Genomic DNA, 16,614 nt, shown 5'->3' on the forward strand with positions numbered 1-16,614 from the left:
TGTGAGGCCTCTGCTGTGTGGGGGGCAGTATGTATGTTGTGCCCTTAAAAAACTGCTCTTTACCTTTCTGTCCTCAAAACTGTGCAGAGAATTTTTTCTTAGATTTTTAGGTAACAAGTGCATAACGTACCATATGAAACCTCATCTTTATTAACCTGGGAACTGCAGGCAACTTCTAGCTTTTCATAGTAAACCCTTCTGAGTTAGTGGATGGATTTTAACAGTGTTTCAAGGCTAAAGGCCAAAGTGGTGACTTGGCTGCATTATCTTTTAACTGCACTTTACCCTCAAAATTATCCAGAGAGTGTTTTCTTCAATTTTAACTAACAGGTGCATAATGTACAGTATGAAACCTCATCTTTATTAACCTGGGAACTGGGGGGCAACTTCTAGCTTTTCATAGTAAGCCCTTCTGAGTTAGCAGATGCATTTGAACAGTGTTTCAAGACTAAAGGCTCAAGAAGTGGTGACTTGTCTGCATTATCTTTTAAATGCTCTTTACCTTTCTATACTCAGAATTCCTTTAATTAAAGAACTGCTCTTTACCTTTGTATACTCAAAACTGTGCAGAGGAATTTTTTCTTAGATTTTAGGTAACAAGTGCCTACGAAACCTCATCTTTATTAACCTGGGAACTGGGGGGCAACTTTAGGGTTTCCACAGCAAGCCCCTCTGAGTTAGCAGGTGCCTTTTGACAGTGTTCCGGGCCTAAACTCTCAAGAAGTGATGCCTTCACGTGCATGATGTTTAACTGCCCCTGTGTTCCTCCCCTCAGAGGAGTATGTCACCTGCCACACGTGTCGCTCCCCGGACACCATCCTGCAGAAGGACACCAGGTTATACTTCCTGCAGTGCGAGACCTGCCACTCCCGCTGCTCCGTCGCCAGCATCAAAACAGGCTTCCAGGCTGTCACAGGCAAGAGAGCCCAGCTCCGTGCCAAAGCTAATTAGTCTGCTAATCACCACTGGATTGTGCACAGTGTTCTGGGGAGGTGGCACTGGACAGGTTTCCAGGAGCGGATTGACCGTTGCGTTAAAACGAGATTGTAAAAACCGCGAGAAATTTGGCTTTTGGTTGGTTGGGCTGTGAAACCCTTGCAAGATGCAGATCCTCAAGCTGTTCACATACATTTGCTCATTGAATATATTTTACCAACTGTAAGGAACGTGATGGGAAAGGAGGTGCTTTTTAATCCGTTCAGACTTGTGTAAAAGACGAGATAAATTAAAGATCCTATAACAGTGAGTGTCTTGGATTTGGATTCTTCCTTCAGTTTCCTCTCTCAGCGCTGGTGGGAACGGTTGGTGTGTTGTTCTGCAGATCATGTCACTGAACTGTGTCCAAGACCCAGAATGAAGATTAAGGTAGAGGTTATTTTGCTTTTCCCTAACAAGCTGATTTTTAGTTAGGCTGTCATTAAACAGAGAAACCAGTCCCAGAGTCACAGGGCTGTGCCAGTGTGAGACCTGCTTGTGCTTTTACACCCTTGGGTGCACAGACAGGGACAGCAGGACTTGTTGGTACTGCTGCCTTAGGCAAAAAGTAGCTCTGAGAGACTTCAGACACCAGAATGATGCTGAATCTTAACACAGAATCAGTAAACTGTACTGTAAGTTTTCATAGTGTCATAGTACTAAAGTTTGCAATTTCTAATAGAGAAATGTTTATATTTCTGAAGTCCTGCACTCTTCATCACTTTAAAATGAATCTAAATGCATCAAAAAAAAAAAAGTAGGTCTAAATGTCATTGTGTGCTGGCTGCGACCCAGTCTTCTATAAATCTTGAATTTACAGAAGATGCTGCCAAGTAGTTTGAGTTCCAAATTAACACATTTTGCTTTGGGATCATCCTGAGCACTTCCCTCTGCTCACAGTCTGTCAGGAATCTCGAGGGGACACACTCAGTGCTGTCCCTGCTGGTCTTCCCAGTCAAGCACAAAGATGCTCAGGGGGAGTGAAGTCCCTCCTGGGGACCTTAAGGGGGATCAGTTGTCACTTGATTGCCAAAGTGCCCCAGGGTGAGGGGAAGGTGTCACAGCACCCACCCCTGCAGGTGAGCACAGCAGCCTCCTCCCCAGGGCAAGTGCTCATTCTGGATGCAATTCCTCCAAAATCAGGAACTTGAAAGGTTTGTACTAAGTTGTAACCTTTGTTAATACAGAGCACAGCCTTGCTGGGAAGTCACTCGCTGTTTGCAAACTTGACAGCACTGTAAGGCAAGAATCAAGGTTTTATGGTTGGTTTCTTTAAAAACATTTTGAATTTCAAGTGAGCTATAACAATGTTGGATGTATCTTAAAGTGAATAAAGCCAGGATCAGTGCCTCTTGTAACATTATTGTTGTATTCTTGTTTCTTCCTCTTGTTTCTACTCCTCCTGCTGGGAGTAACACTTTCTGGAGAAGTGCTAGTTGCCTTTTTGTTTTGATGAATTGCTGTTGGGACACACTAAAATAGCTGAAGAAAAATGATACTTTCTGTTTCTACTAACTGACTTTTTCCTGGGTCAAGTACCTTTAACATACTTAAAAACAAATACAGTGTGGCTGCTGTATTTTAGTGCATTAAATACAAAGTTTGATTTCAGTATAATTGGATCAACAAATCCAAGTTAATAAAGGAATAAATAATTGTTCAAACCTCTTACTTTTGAGCTCTGGCTTGCAAGGAGAGCTTTATAGGTGTATTTTATAGGTGGGTTTTGAGACTGTGAAATCCTGATGGCTAATGCTGGAGTGCAACATCTTGAGTGGAGGCTCTGGAATAACCTCAATGATGCAGGAGAAGTCATTTCTAGGAGCAGATACCAGTTGGGTTTCATTTTTTTTTAGAAAAAACTCCTTTCAGTGTGTCCATTCCAAAAGTGGTGTATGAACACAAATGCCTCTTGCTACCCGTAAGGCTGATGTGAGCTTGGAGTGTGGAGGCAAAAAGAGGAGTTTCTGCTTGAGCTGGCTCTGAGAAAGCAGCTTAAGGAGGGGGTTCTCAGGAGGGGGTGGCTGTGTTTGCCCCAGCTCTGCCTGCAGGCATCTTTTGGGAGGCAGGCAGAGCTGTCCTTCTCCATGGTTTTTTTTCCTCTGAGCTGGAAATTGGCTGTCAGGAGATGTGGGAGGCAGATTTTAGGTACTGCAAAGGGCTGGGCTGGTTCTCTCCATGGCTTCTGCCCTGCCCAGCTCTCCTTCACCTTACCCAGTTAGTCTGAGCTCTTGTAGGTCCAGCCAGGACAGAGAAATCTGAGTCTTGCCTCTGGATTTCCTGGGAGAACTTAACAAAAGAAGTTGTGCTGTGGTCAGGCAGCCTGAAGTTTTGGTACCTTTCAAAGAATAATCCCTTTATCCCCCCCTTCTGGCAGGTAAATGCTTCTGTCTCTGCTGTGGAGTCAGAGGGTTGTGACTCAGAGGGTTGGGGGCCTTGCTCAGGGCACTGGAACAACCCAACCTCTCCTGGCCTGTTCAGCACAACCAGTGGGATCAGCTGCCCTCATGTGCTTCTGTCCCGCTGAAATAACTGCTGGGTATCACCAAAATAAGGGAGAATGAGCTCTCTTGCTGGAAGCTTCTGGCCAGAACAAGGATTTAATCAACTTCTATAACCAGAAACGGTGTAAAGGAGGAGCAGTTTCTAAAATGTTTCCATTGAGGGCGGGGCATTCCCGGTCATTCCCAGGCATTGTGTGTTGTGTCCTCCAGGCAGGGACACCACACCCTGAGATCCCTGGGTTGTGCCAGCCAGGGGGCAGCTTGTCAGGGAGGTTTGGGCACCTGGAAACATAAGCAAGGAGAAGAAAAAGCAGATTTTCCAAGCTGCTGCAAACAGGACAGGGTTAGTCAGGAATTGCGGGGGGTGTTGGGCTGTAATCAGGTGGAAGTGCCTGTGATGGTGTCTGCTGGGGGAGGGACAGAGATAGAAACAGCAGGAAAGCTCTGAAAGTCCAGAAAAAAGAAAGTCGAGTGTGATTCTGGCAGCTAAAGATCATTAGAACTTACCTGTTAATCTTTCCCATAACATTTCTCCAGCTCTCTGTTCTGCCCCTCTGCTCAGTTTTATCCTAGAGGTTTATTCCAGATCACTGGAAGAGCATCCAAGGAAGTGAGAGGCCAAGCTTTGAGACACAACTGAAAGTAGATGTTGAACAGAAAACAGCAGCTGCACAAGAACTACCAGTTCAGCTTCAGCCTGGACAGACAGCAAACTGCAAAGCCACATCAGCTTACAAGAGAATTGTTTGCTTTTCTGTTTCTGAATTGTTCTTGCCGTGGTGAAGGGCAGTGCTTGTTGTCTGTGGAGCAGATTACCTGGGTCAGAGACAGTGGGGAGGTAGCAGGACAAGCCTGTCCCCCTGAAAGCCTTCCTTGGTTTTTCCAGCAGTGCCAAGGGATCTGCAGAGGCTTGTATTCCCACAAAGTTCATGGGGATCCAAACTGGGGCTTGGTTGGACCTGTCTGGCTCTGCCCTCATATACAGAGACATTTTGGCACTTCCCCTGTGTCACAGCTCACTCTAGTTCCAGCTGTCTGTCCACCTTGGAAGGGCTCTTCTCAAGAGGCTCTAATTTGGGCTGAAAGGATTTTGGATGAACCGTAAAATCCCATGGCAGGGAAGGGAGCACAGCTCCAGGTGTCCTCTCCCTCAGGTGCAGAGAGATGAGGGAGCAGAAGGGTTGCTCTGAGCCTCGTGATAGGAGGAGGGAAAAGGCTTTTTTGAAAGAAGATCTTACTTGAAATATCTTCCTCCTAAAGAGAAACATCTTTCCCCAAGACAAACAGCTTCAAGGGCTGTTGCTGATCTTTAACATGCACTATTCCATCTGTACAAGCCTTTGGATTGAAGGGACCTCACCCAGCTCCAGTTCTTTGGCTAAGAAATCTGGTGGGTTTAGCTCTTTGCTTATTTTAGCTGTTTTATTATTCATTATTATTAATTATTTCAGCTTTTTCATTATTTTAACTATTCCAAAGGTGAAGACAGGGAAGTGCCTCCAGAGGCAATTCAGCCAGTCTTAGTTTTTTCAGAAAGAGCTTGGGGAGACACTGCTTTTGCTGTAGGTGTGTGACCATAGATGAATATAGATAAGCTCTATGTACATATTCACACAGGTATCATACACTGTCCATTCTCATCTATTCTGTGTAAAACCATGGCTGAGCCTGTGCTGTCCCAAGCCCAAGGGAGCAGCCACAGAAGCAGAAATTCCAGCTGGCCCTGGAAACAGGTTCCTGCCTGATAAACTGATAAAATTGCTTTTCCTTGCAGGAAGAGAAATACTTTCTCCCTTCCCTTCTGCTTGTGTCTCTAAGACCAGGCCCACTCCTTAATGTTCATCCTTTTTGCACACTGCAAACAAGGGCAGAATTCTGGGATAACACAGTCATCCCTTTCCATCTGGGCTAGGAGGCATTTTTCAGTGGAATACCCAGCAGAAATGTGTGGAACCTCCCTCCCTCTTCGGCTTCTTGCATCGTCCTCAGTGGCTCTCTGGGCTCACAGAGGTTTTGGGGTTTGTAACAGAGGCAGCTTCCTTAATTCTCCGTCCTGCAGTAAAGCAAATTAGTTTTAAAACCTCTGTTTTAAAACTAATTACTCCAGCCCTGCTTTGGGTAATTATCCCATTGTTTCCATGCATTTCTCTCTCCCATGTGGAAGCATTTCACTGGGGGTGGAGCAGGGCCTTGTGATTGTCACCAGTGTCAGGTGACATGGCTGGATCACAAAATCCCAAAATGGTTTGGGTTGGAAGGGACCTTAAGGATCATCCAATTCCACCCCCTGCCATGGGCAGGGACACCTTCCACCAGCCCAGGTTACTCCAAGCCCCCTCCAACCTGGCCTTGGACACTTCCAGGGATCCAGGGGCAGCCACAGCTTCTGTGGGCAACCTGTGCCAGGGCCTCCCCACCCTCCCAGGGAAGAATTCCTTCCCAATATCCCACCTAACCCTGCCCTCTGGCAGTGGGAAACCATTCCCCCGTGTCACAGAATCACAGAATCAGCTGAGTTGGAAGGGACCTCTCAGATCATCAAGTCCAACCCTTGATCCAACCCCGCCGTGGTTCCCAGCCCATGGCACTGATGCCACATCCAGTCTCACCTTAAACACCTCCAGGGATGGAGAATCCACCCCCTCCCTGGGCAGCCCATTCCAATGGCTGAGCACTCTGTAAAAAATTTCTTCCTAATGTCCAACCTAAACCTGCCCTGTGTCCTGTCACTCCAGGCCCATGTCCAAGGTCCCTCTCCAGTTTTCTTGTAGGATCTTGGTGCTTCTAACATGGCTTTACAGTCCTCTGCTGATAATTTTCATTTTGAAAGGAAAAGGGAGATTTCTTGCCTTCGTTACAGGGAGAGCAGTCAGATGTGATTAATTTTGAGAATTAGGCACAAATGGCAAGTAAAAAATTTCCAGTTACTTTTTGTTTTGTGGCCTGCCATGTCTCTGTCCCGCTCAGGGCCCTCACAGCCTGTCGCAGGCCTTGTGCTGTGTTTTTGTTCGGCACTAAAAGAACCTTTTTTTCCACCACACATGTGAAAAAATTAAAATGGAGCTTAAAAAACACTTTTCTTTGCTGCCTTGTCCCCGCACCTCCCAACACCCTCAGCCAGCAGAGGGAGGAGGAATTGCTTTCTCTGTTGTGAAGGAGTGGGATCCTCCTCTGGGGTCCTCCGGGGGTGCTGATTTAGGCTTTGGGCTGTGGGTGCTGTTGAGGTTTCCCTGTTGGTGAGAGGCTGTTTGGGGCTGGCTGGGGGGTCTCCAATATGTTCTGTCCATGAGTGTTTATAATTCCAGGCCTTCTCCACTTTCCCAAATCCATTTCAGCTGTGTGCTGAAGGACACTGTTTCCCTCTGCACTTTGTCCTGGCCGAGGGAGGTGCCGTCAAACCCTGCCCCTGACCAGCACAACCCTTGTGCCTGCACAGTGAGGAATGTGCTGGGGCTTGGGGGCCTGTCTTGGGGGTGCTGTGGGCACACAGTGCCTCCTGAGCTGGCCAAAAGCAAGGATGCTTTGGCCTTTGGGGATGAAATGGGTCTTCTGAGCAGCAGGAGGGGCCAAGCTGGAGCGCAGGGTGAAGGTCAGGAGGGGATGTCCCAGCTGAGCTGCCAGGCCTGTCCTCCTGACCTGGAATGGCTCGGGATCATCCAGCAGGAGGGAGCTCCAAGCAAACACTGGGAGTGTTGCACTGCTGTGGCCCTGCCCCCCTCTCCTGCCCGGGCTGCCCCCCTGCATCCCGAGCCTGGCAGGGAAAATTATCCACCTGAAATGGCACCAAGAAGGTGCTGAACCAGTGTTATAAAGGGTTTTCTTGCTGGACTGGAGCAGCACATCCATGGACTCCTGGCTGAGTCCTTTCAGCATCACTGCCCCTGCCCTGGGTGTGTTTTCCTGGCAGGGGATGGATGGACTCCACCAGGAGCCCTTGGGGTTCTCGACCACATCTCCGAAGGTTTCTGAAACTTTCTGGAGAAGAGGAAAAAGATGGAATTAAATGTCCTGCAGATAACAGAAGGACAATGCAGGAGGGATATAACCACTGTCCCAGAGACAGCAACTGGCTCTTACAAATTCCCCAAAGGATGGTCCTGTTTCAGCTGCAGTAACTGGAGTGTTTCCAAAGCACTGATGGACTGGAACTACTCATCTCAGTTAATGGAAGTTTTAAATCACTGGAGGCTTTTGTTACATCTCTTGACTCAAACTGAACAATTACAGGCATTCTGACCCCACAGAGTGTTTTTCCATGTCCAGAAGCACTTGGAAGGAGGATCTGGGGATGGAGTAACCCTGTTCTGTTGCTCTAATGAGTGCCCAGACCAGCATGTGAAAAACAGAGCACCAAAGCTTCCTGCACATCTGCTCATCCCAGCCAGAGCAGCACATCCAAGCCCAAGGTGTGTTGGCCACCCCAGACACTCCCTGTTGCTTTTGCTGAGGTGCAGGAATGGCAGTGGGGTTGGAGACTTCGCGTTTGTTTCCAACCAAGGCCACGCTGCTCTGGGCACAGGAGAGCAACAGTGGGACAGCAACAAGCAGAGCAGCAAATGTGGGAAGCCAGGAGAGGTCCAGGACACTTGGTAATGGGATCTTCCCTCTGTGGGGGACTGGGGAAAGCCTTTAACAAAGGCTTTTTTTTTCCAGTTCACCCCGTGGAAACTGTGTGTATGTTCAGTTCTGCTGCTCAGTTCATGTTGGTCGTTTTAATTCAGAATATGCAGATGTTGAATTGACTGTTGCCTTGGGGGATGTTCTGGGGAGAATGGACTGGCCTAACCCTCATCTTCCCACACCCCAGCAGGGCAGGGACGATTACAGGGAGTGACTCTGGGTGTCCCTGCAGTGTCCCCTGTGCCCTGGCAGTGGGGACCTCCCGTCCCCTGCCCTCTGTGCCACCCCTGCTCAGGGGAGGGGTGACACCTCCTGTCCCCCTGTCCCTCTCCTGAGGGACCAGTGGAGTCAGAAGGAAACTTTGCAGCTGATTCAAGGTCCGAAGGGGTGAAGGGGGCTGTGTGTGTATGTCCCCTTTCCCACCCACTGCTGCACCCTCCCACCCCATGTGGATCACTGGCTGGTACAGAACCCAGTGAGCACCAAAACCCCAGGACTCATTTCACTGAGGCCCCACCTACAGCCAAGAGCAAAGGTAATGACCACACAGGGGGCTGCCTGGGAGCTTCCAAAGTCCCTTGCTCTCCCCCCAAAATAATTAATAAAATCAAAGCAGTTGTTCACTGGAGACCTCAGCCTTGCTCTGATGGCCTGGAGCTGGAGTGATCCAGCCCCAGCCTCCAGGCACTGCCCCACAGCCACTCTGAGCTGGGTACTTGGCTCAGCAGAGCTAAGGTAGGGCTGATTTTTGTCTTCTTTAGAGCCATTTTGACTTCCTTTTTTTTGGTTGTTTTTTTTTTTCTCCCTCCCCCATTTCCTACTTCCCTGTTGCAAGGACATGCAACCACTAAGTGCAGCTGCTGCATTCCACATCTTGAACTGGTGACTGAGGCCAGGATGGATGGATGAATGGATGGATGGATGGATGTTCAAACATCCTCAGACTCACCATGCTCTTGACCAGCTGCACTAGGCAGCTTTGCCCTCCAGTGCTGGGTGACAGCTCAGACCAGGCTCAACAGAGAACCTTTTAGGACTCAAAATTAACCTTTCAAACGCACTGAAAGCCTGGCAGCACCTGGATTCCACCTGGGCTGGTGGAGATGTCCCTGCCCATGGCAGGAGGTTGGAACAAGATGAGCTTTCAGGTCCCTTCCAACCCAAACCATTCTGGGATCCTCTGATTCTCCCCATGGTGATCACTGGTCCCTCCTGACACTGCTCTGGTGCCAACACTGCCTCAGGAGCAGTTGTATTGTTGCCTTGTGCAAACTGGAACAGCAGCCAAATTTTTCCAGTCCGTTATGAGCTGGACCAGTGCAAAGTCCAGAGATTAAAGGCCTGGATTTGTCCCCTGCTCTCCTGCATCAAAGGAGTTTCCAAGCCTCCAGGGGAAAAATCCCAGAGCCCTTGTGAACCCAGATGTTTTGCTCAGCCCAGTGGGATATACCTTGTGTAAGGGACAGCAAATCCTGTGGGCAGAGCTGAGGCTTAGAAAGGGAAAGACTTGTCTGAAGTAGAAGAAAACAGTGTGAGAGACAGAGAGAGAAGAGAGGGAAAGAAATTAGATTTCTTTCTTTTATTATACAGGATCGTATGTACAAGGTCACCTTTCTCCCAAACATCAGCATCACAGTCAGTTCATAGCAAAAACTGCAGCTCATCTCTCCAGGCCTAGAAAACAGCTCTACAAGGCTCAGCACAACAGTGGAGACTGGACAGGAACCGGCACAGGGAGGGGAAAGCTCTGTTATCCCTTTGATCCCTCACCAAACATTCCAAACTAAGAAATGCAAATCAAACCTTGTACTTCACTCCAGGGTGGCCCTGGGGGGCTTGGAGTGTTGCCCCCAGGCCTGTTTTCCCCTTCACCCTTCAGAGATGCCATGGATGAGGTCGGAGCACTCGGAAGGACCCGGGGCCATGCGTGGGGTGGGAGGGTCTGACCAAGGAGAGGGTGTGGACACCGGGCTGGAGTCAAAGCACTGGGGGGGTGTGTGTGTGTTTTGGAGGGCCAGGAGGTGGGCAGGACACGTCGGATCAGAATAAAGTGCTGCAGTGAGTTCCAGTCCCATCTAGCCCAGGAAAACCGGGTAAGCCCAGGAAGGAGGAAGGAGGAGGAGAAAGGCTGAGAGCTCTCAGGGGTGTGGCATGAGGGGGTTCCCCTGAGGAGCCGCTGCAATGTGGGGAGCAGGGGAGGTGCCTGCACCCCCACGTGCACTGTGCTGGGAGCACTCCCTGTTCCCAGGGGCTGTCCCACTGCACGGACCCCGCGGGCTGTGACGGAGCACGGCAGGAACAGGAGCTGCTGGAGCTCTCCTGACGTGCCAGGTCGGTGTGAGAGGGGGCAGGAGGAGCTGTGGGCTCCCGAGGGAAGGAGCTGATGTCTCTGGCACTGGGCTGCAGAAGTGGGTGCTCTCCATCCCTCGCAGGGAGCAGCTGGACCAAGCCAAGGGTCTCACCCTCACCCCCCCTCACTCTGCAGAGCCTTGCTCAGCCTTCACACGGTGCCTTCCCAGTGGACAGTGAGACCAAACCACTGAAGATGACGTGGGCTTTGTTCCTCCTGCTTGGCATCACTTGCTTTCCTGCAGCTTCCTCTCCCCTTCCCTCTTCCAAGCAGCTTCCAGAGCACAGCACAAGCTCCAGCTCCGACTCCTTCCCACCTGGCAGTGCCTGTGGGCCCACGGTGGTTCGTGGGGCAGGAGAGCCGTGACAGGAGGTGACTGTTGTGGAGGGCAGCTCACCCCACACCCTCCTCCTCACCAGGATCCCCAGTGCAGGAACACAAACCATCCACACTGAGACAGTACTTTCCCCTCAGTCAGGAAATGCTCTGGCTCTCACCTCACACGGGGAAAAACGTCTGTGTTGGGCTGGGCTGAGTCCTCCCCGCTCTCCTGCAAACCCCTCGGGCTCCCTGGGGACACCACTCTCCTGTTCTCCAGTCCGTGGTGGCTCTGGGCTGGGCAGGTTGGGCTCCTGCCTCCCCTGGCTGCAGAGCTCCCAATCCATTGCAGGGGCAGTGGGGATTCACTGGGATGATGAGTTTTCCTTGTCTTTGCTTTACAGATGGATGGAAGATGTCGGGCCATGTTTCTCCTTTTGGATGCCAGGTAGAGATGACAGCAGCACTTCCATTCAGCTTGCCTTGCTCAACGTGCCAGGACAGGGTTTAGCCTCGTGCTTTCCTCACACAGTTGCTCACTGCTGTTCTGAGAGGGCTGTGAGGGGAGAAGGGGGAGGGACATCATTGTCCTTGAACCCCAAAGATTTGGCATTTAGGAAAGGGAGCGAGGGGCTGGCCAGGGACTCAGCTGAGCAGCCAAGCTCCCTGGATCAGTGGGAAAGAGCATCTTCTGAAGCAGCAACCCCCCACCCCAGCATGCCCAGAAGGAGAGCTCTTGCTCAGAATCAGCCTCCAAACAGCAGTGCAGGAGCTGTACCTGGTTACTGTAGTCTGGCATCCTCCACATCTGTGTAATGGCTGTTCTCCTGCAGGGAAAAGGGAACCAGAAACAGGAGATCACCACGTGGGGGTGTGTTTTGGAGGGGAAGGAGGTGGGCAGGACACATCAGATCTGAATAAAGTGCTGCCTGAGTTTCAGTCCCATCTGTCCCAGGAAAACTGGATAAACCCAGGAAGGAGGAACAAAGAGGAGAAAGGCTGAGGGCTCTTGGGTCACACATCCCTCCTGCCCTGCCTGGGGTGCTGTGACACCTCTCACGTGGTGACCAGCTGGTGCCCTGGGGTGGGAGAGCAGTGCCAGGATGCTCAGGGTGAGGGAGGAGCTACAAAACACACGGGCCATGGGCACCAGGTGCCGTGGAGGTGGTTTCTGGCACACAACAGTTGCAGGCAAAACCAAAAGTTTCCTCCGGCTTCTTATTCTGGGATGGCTCTGCCAAGCAGACCTGGGATGTGGGATTCCCTCTTGGGCTTTGAAGTGATAGAATTCATAGAATCATTTTGGTTGGAAAAGACTTCTAAGATCATCAAGTCCAACAATTAACCCAGCACCTCTTTGTTCACTTCCCTGGGCAGCTGTTCCAATGCCTGGCCACACTTTCAAGGAAGAATTTTTCCCTGATATCCAACCTAAACCTCCCCCTGGCACAGCTGGAGGCTGTTCCCTCTCCTCCTGTCCCTTGTTCCCTGGGAGCAGAGCCCGACTCCCCCCCGGCTCCCCCCTCCTGTCAGGGGGTTGCAGAGCCAGAAGGTCCCCCCTGAGCCTCCTTTTCTCCAGGCTGAGCCCCCCCAGTTCCCTCTCAGCTGCCCCTCAGACTTGTGCTGATAAGCCAAAACTGCATTAACACAGCAGAAAGTCTGACTATGAACCAACCACTTTATGCTGCACTTATCAAGTATTTTCCACACCTAAATTCACTGCTCAGAGCTCAATATTTAACAAGTGCACTTGGATTGGTGGTCCAAAAAAACCTGCTTTGGCTCTGAGGGGTGGGGGTGTTACAGGAGAAGAGTCAGAGGTCACTCACAGACCTGATGGAGCAGAGCCAAAGGGGTTTTAGGGACCCGTGTGGGCACCATGTCCATGGACAGCAGATGGTGATGGCCACAGTGATGTGTGTGAGCCAAAGAGATGTGGGATAAAGGAGTCACTCCCCAGGAACTGGGAAGACTTCAGAGCTGTTCAGTGTTGTCAGGTCAGGAGCACACCCCAAAGGCTGGTTCTGGGGAGCTGCCTCTCAGTGCTTGAGACCCTCACACGACCTGCACACACTGACCTGCCCCAGGAGAGCACATGGGAGCCTGTCTGGTGTTGGGAGGGAAATATTTCCGGTCTCAAAGCCACTTCAGGACCAGAGAGTTACAGAAAACAGAGATGGAAGGGAGCTGAAATAGTCATCCTGTTCATCTCTTAATGAAGACCAGCTCTTCCCAAACCAGTGCCAGCAGATGTCTGTTCACTGTTTTCTTATCCCAACATTGGCAGACAAGTCCACATTCTTTGTTGACAGGCTGTGTGCTGCCTTATCATCATTAACATCAGCAAGTTACCCCTTAATTTCTCCCATCTGTTTCCCTTGATGTAATTCAAACCTGGCCTTCCTTATCCAAGTGGCACAGAGCTTGTGCCTTTCTTCTTCCAGTACCTGCTATGATGTCTCCCCCTCATCAGCTCTCCCAGGATTTAGCAGCAGTGAAGGAAGACCCGTTCAGCCCCCTCATCCATCCTGACTTAAGGCAGGACAGAGCAGGAGAGCACAAACCAGCTCTCCCGGGAAGTGTTTGGAGCTGCAGGAGCTCTCTGGCCACTGGAGGAGTGCTGGGGGTGTGTTGTGAGCTCACCCCACAGATGAGGGGTGAGGAATAAGAGAGGGATGCTGAGCTTCATCCTCACTTCTGCTGCCACCAGTGCCAGGGTGGGGAAGGAATGGACTTGTACCAGGGGACACTCAGGGCAGGTTCAGGGCCTGCCCCTGCCATGCCAGCCAACCCAGCTTCCCAGGGCTGTGGACAGGAGGGCAGTCCTTCCACCCCTATTGCCCTGACCTGGGTCTGGAGATGATCCTGTTCTCATAAAAGTCTTAATTTTGGATAAATGACAGTGCTGCCAGTGGTCACACAGTGCCCTGTATGGCACTGCCATACCCAAGCATGGAATGACAGCACAAAGGGCAATGGCTTCCCACTGCCAGAGGGCAGGGAGAGATGGGATATTGGGAAGAAATCCTTCCCTGGGAGGGTGGGGAGGCCCTGGCACAGGTTGCCCAGAGAAGCTGTGACTGCCCCTGGATCCCTGGAAGTGTCCAAGGCCAGGTTGGACGGGGCTTGGAGCAACCTGGGCTAGTTGCTCCATGGCAGGGGTTGGAACTGGATGGGCTTTCAGGTCCTTCCAACTCCTGTGATTCCATGGATGTCTAGTCAGATGGAAGGGCACTGCAAATGCACAGAGTCAGGAAAGTGCAGTTAATTTACCACAGCCTGTCTTTGCCATGTGTTCAAATCCATCCAAGAATTACTTGGGAGCAGAGCAATTTGGTTTGAACAATTACTAGTTGTGAAATCAAGGAAAATGTGGTTTGAATTTTAAGAGCCAAGCACGTTTCTTCACCATCTCCCCACGCATTTGCAAGGGCAGCAGAACAGCTGGGAAGAATGAGCTGAGAACAATCACAGGATTTAAAGACACTGATTTCTTTGGAGGAAGGGAAAACTACTCTTCCCAGGGATTTAGCAAGTTCCAGTATAACTGTGGTCCACTATGAACTCCTTTGGCTGGGAGGAGGCATCATCCAAGCTCTCTTACCAGTTCATCTTCACACTCATCCTGTGCAAGACCCTCCTCCTCCCCCTCGTCCCCGTTGAGCGGCTCCTCCGTGTTGGCCTCGGCCTCCGACGCCGTGTCCTCCTGGGACACTTCACTTTTGCTGCTCTCAGCCTTCTTCCGAACCTCTGAGGGGGCAAAAGCACTGGGATCAGGGGCTGGGGGCACCACCAGAGCCTGGGCACACCAGTGCAGAGGGATCAGGGGCTGAGGGCAGTGCCGGAGTCGGGGCACACCAGTGCAGAGGGCTCCCAAATTCACTCGGTGGGTAAATAATGATCTCGGGGGTTTTCTGCAAAGGGAAGTTTTGCAGATTTTGAGGAAACTGCCCCAGAGACCTTGGAAAGAGCAGAGTGGATTCTACATCACTCCAGGGAGTGTGGAAGCCAGACAGGATGGGATAGGCTAGGCTAGCATAGGATAGGACAGAGAAGAGTAGAACAGAATAATAGAAAAAAAAGCAGACTAAGAAAATACAAACCATATAACTAAAGAAAAAAAAATCTCATAATTTTGAACCCAAGTCCATAATTTGGGGAATTCTGATATGTAATTATGGCTTGTGCTTCTACCCTGGATCCTGGGGGCTGACCCTTCACTGTTAGAGTCCAGAGGATGCTCTAAGTTGTGCTGCTCGGGGCTGGCCCTGAGGCACTCCCCCACGCCACTGACCTGCAGACAGCTTCTGTTCCTCTGCAATCTGCTCCAGCCGGCCCAGCAGAGCATCAATGTTGGACTTGATCTGTGTCAGCTCAGTTTTGATTGTCTGCAGCTCACTGCTCTTCACTTGGAGGGAGGAAGAGGGGAAAACAAAAGGCCTTTAGTGCCCTGCAGAGCACCCGCAGAGCCTGCCCTCACCCCCCCTGCCCAGGGTTACAGACATGGAGGAACCCCAACTGCTGAGTAGGGTGAAAACACAAGGAGGAACCCCACACTGGAAACTGCTCCTCAGTCCCTACTGCCTGCTGGGGGCTGCAGGGGGCTGCATGCACCCAAAAAAGCCTGGGAGTCTGCTGCCCAGGCAGCTTGTGGAGACTGACACCAGGCTTTGGCCCAACCCTTCCCCAGCTGCTCAGGCTGTTGTTTCCAGATGTTTTGGGGTGAAGGCTTTCCCTGGGAGCACCCTGCCTGTGGGTGGGTGCCTGGGGCCAGGGGGTCCATGTGCACACCCACAGAATCCCAGAATCAACCAGATTGGAAAAGACCTCCGAGACCATTGAGTCCAACCTTGATCCAACCCCGCTGTGGTTCCCAGCCCATGGCACTGATGCCACATCCAGTCTCACCTTAAACACCTCCAGGGATGATGACTCCACCCCTTCCCTGGGCAGCCCAATCCAATGGCTGATCACTCTCTCTGTAAAATATTTCTTCCTAATATCCAACCTAAACCTCCCCTGGCACAGCTCAAGCTGTGCCCTCTTGTCCTACTGCTGGTTCCTGGGAGAAGAGCCCGACCCCCACCTGGCTCCCCCCTCCTGTCAGGGAGTTGCAGAGTCAGGAGGTCTCCCCTGAGCCTCCTCCTCTCCAGGCTGAGCCCCCCCAGCTCCCTCAGCCTCTCCTCCCAGCACTTGTGCTCCAGTCCCTTCCCCACCCTCGCTGCTCTTCCCTGGCCCTGCTCCAGCCCCTCCATGTCCTTCCTGAGCTGAGGGCCCAGAACTGGACACAGCACTCCAGGGGTGGCCTCACCAGTGCTGAGTCCAGGGGCAGAATCACTGCCCTGCTCCTGCTGCCACACTGTTCCTGAGCCAGGCCAGGATCCATTGGCCCTCTTGGCCACCTGGGCACACTCTGGCTCCTGTTCAGTTCCCTGTCCATCCCCACTCCCAGCTCCCTTCCTGCCTGGCTGCTCTCCAGCCCCTCTGTCCCAGCCTGTAGAACCAATGGGGGTTGTTGTGGCCAAAGTGCAGGACCCGGCCCTTGGCCTGGTTGATCCCCACCCTGTTGGGTACCATCCAGCCCCTCATCCCACACTCACACTTGAGCTTGGCCGAGCTGTTGGCGATGGCAGCCGACCTGGCGAAGAGCTTCACGGGCAGCGAGGCCTTCACGCGCCGCACCAGGGGGATGGTGACCCGGGGCCTCTTCACAGGGACCACCCTGGGCACTGGGGACACTCTGCCCCGGTACTCGAAGAGCCTGGAGTTGGGGGGAAGGATGGAGGGGGTGAAGCAGCCCTGCAGCACCCCCGGCCCTGCCCTGACACCCAGCTGGAGCCCAAGGGG

At 51.7% G+C, this 16,614-nt stretch overlaps 2 protein-coding genes across 3 annotated transcripts in view; one reads left to right on the forward strand and one right to left on the reverse strand.

The window, feature by feature from the left end:
- Window positions 1-2,335, forward strand: part of EIF2S2 (eukaryotic translation initiation factor 2 subunit beta) — a 12,536-nt gene extending 10,201 nt beyond the window's left edge. The window contains exon 9 of the mRNA XM_017837250.1: window positions 776-2,335. Within this exon, the coding sequence (XP_017692739.1) occupies window positions 776-951 (176 nt within the window). The 3' untranslated portion in view covers window positions 952-2,335. The remainder of the gene's footprint in view (window positions 1-775) is intronic.
- A 7,328-nt stretch (window positions 2,336-9,663) lies between these two features.
- Window positions 9,664-16,614, reverse strand: part of RALY (RALY heterogeneous nuclear ribonucleoprotein) — a 75,293-nt gene continuing 68,342 nt past the window's right edge. Inside the window, exons 5-9 of one of the 2 annotated variants that reach the window (XM_017837246.1) lie at window positions 16,368-16,528; window positions 15,062-15,175; window positions 14,372-14,517; window positions 11,546-11,594; window positions 9,664-11,323 (exon numbers count right to left, since the gene is read on the reverse strand). In XM_017837246.1, the coding sequence (XP_017692735.1) occupies window positions 11,550-11,594; window positions 14,372-14,517; window positions 15,062-15,175; window positions 16,368-16,528 (466 nt within the window). In that variant the 3' untranslated portion in view covers window positions 9,664-11,323; window positions 11,546-11,549. Of the gene's footprint in view, window positions 11,358-11,545; window positions 11,595-14,371; window positions 14,518-15,061; window positions 15,176-16,367; window positions 16,529-16,614 lie in introns of both variants that reach the window. The other variant, XM_017837248.1, reaches the window with a different exon arrangement.

This window comes from Lepidothrix coronata, unplaced genomic scaffold, assembly GCF_001604755.1.
Source record: "Lepidothrix coronata isolate B3197 unplaced genomic scaffold, Lepidothrix_coronata-1.0 Scaffold298, whole genome shotgun sequence".
Lineage (NCBI taxonomy): Eukaryota > Metazoa > Chordata > Aves > Passeriformes > Pipridae > Lepidothrix > Lepidothrix coronata.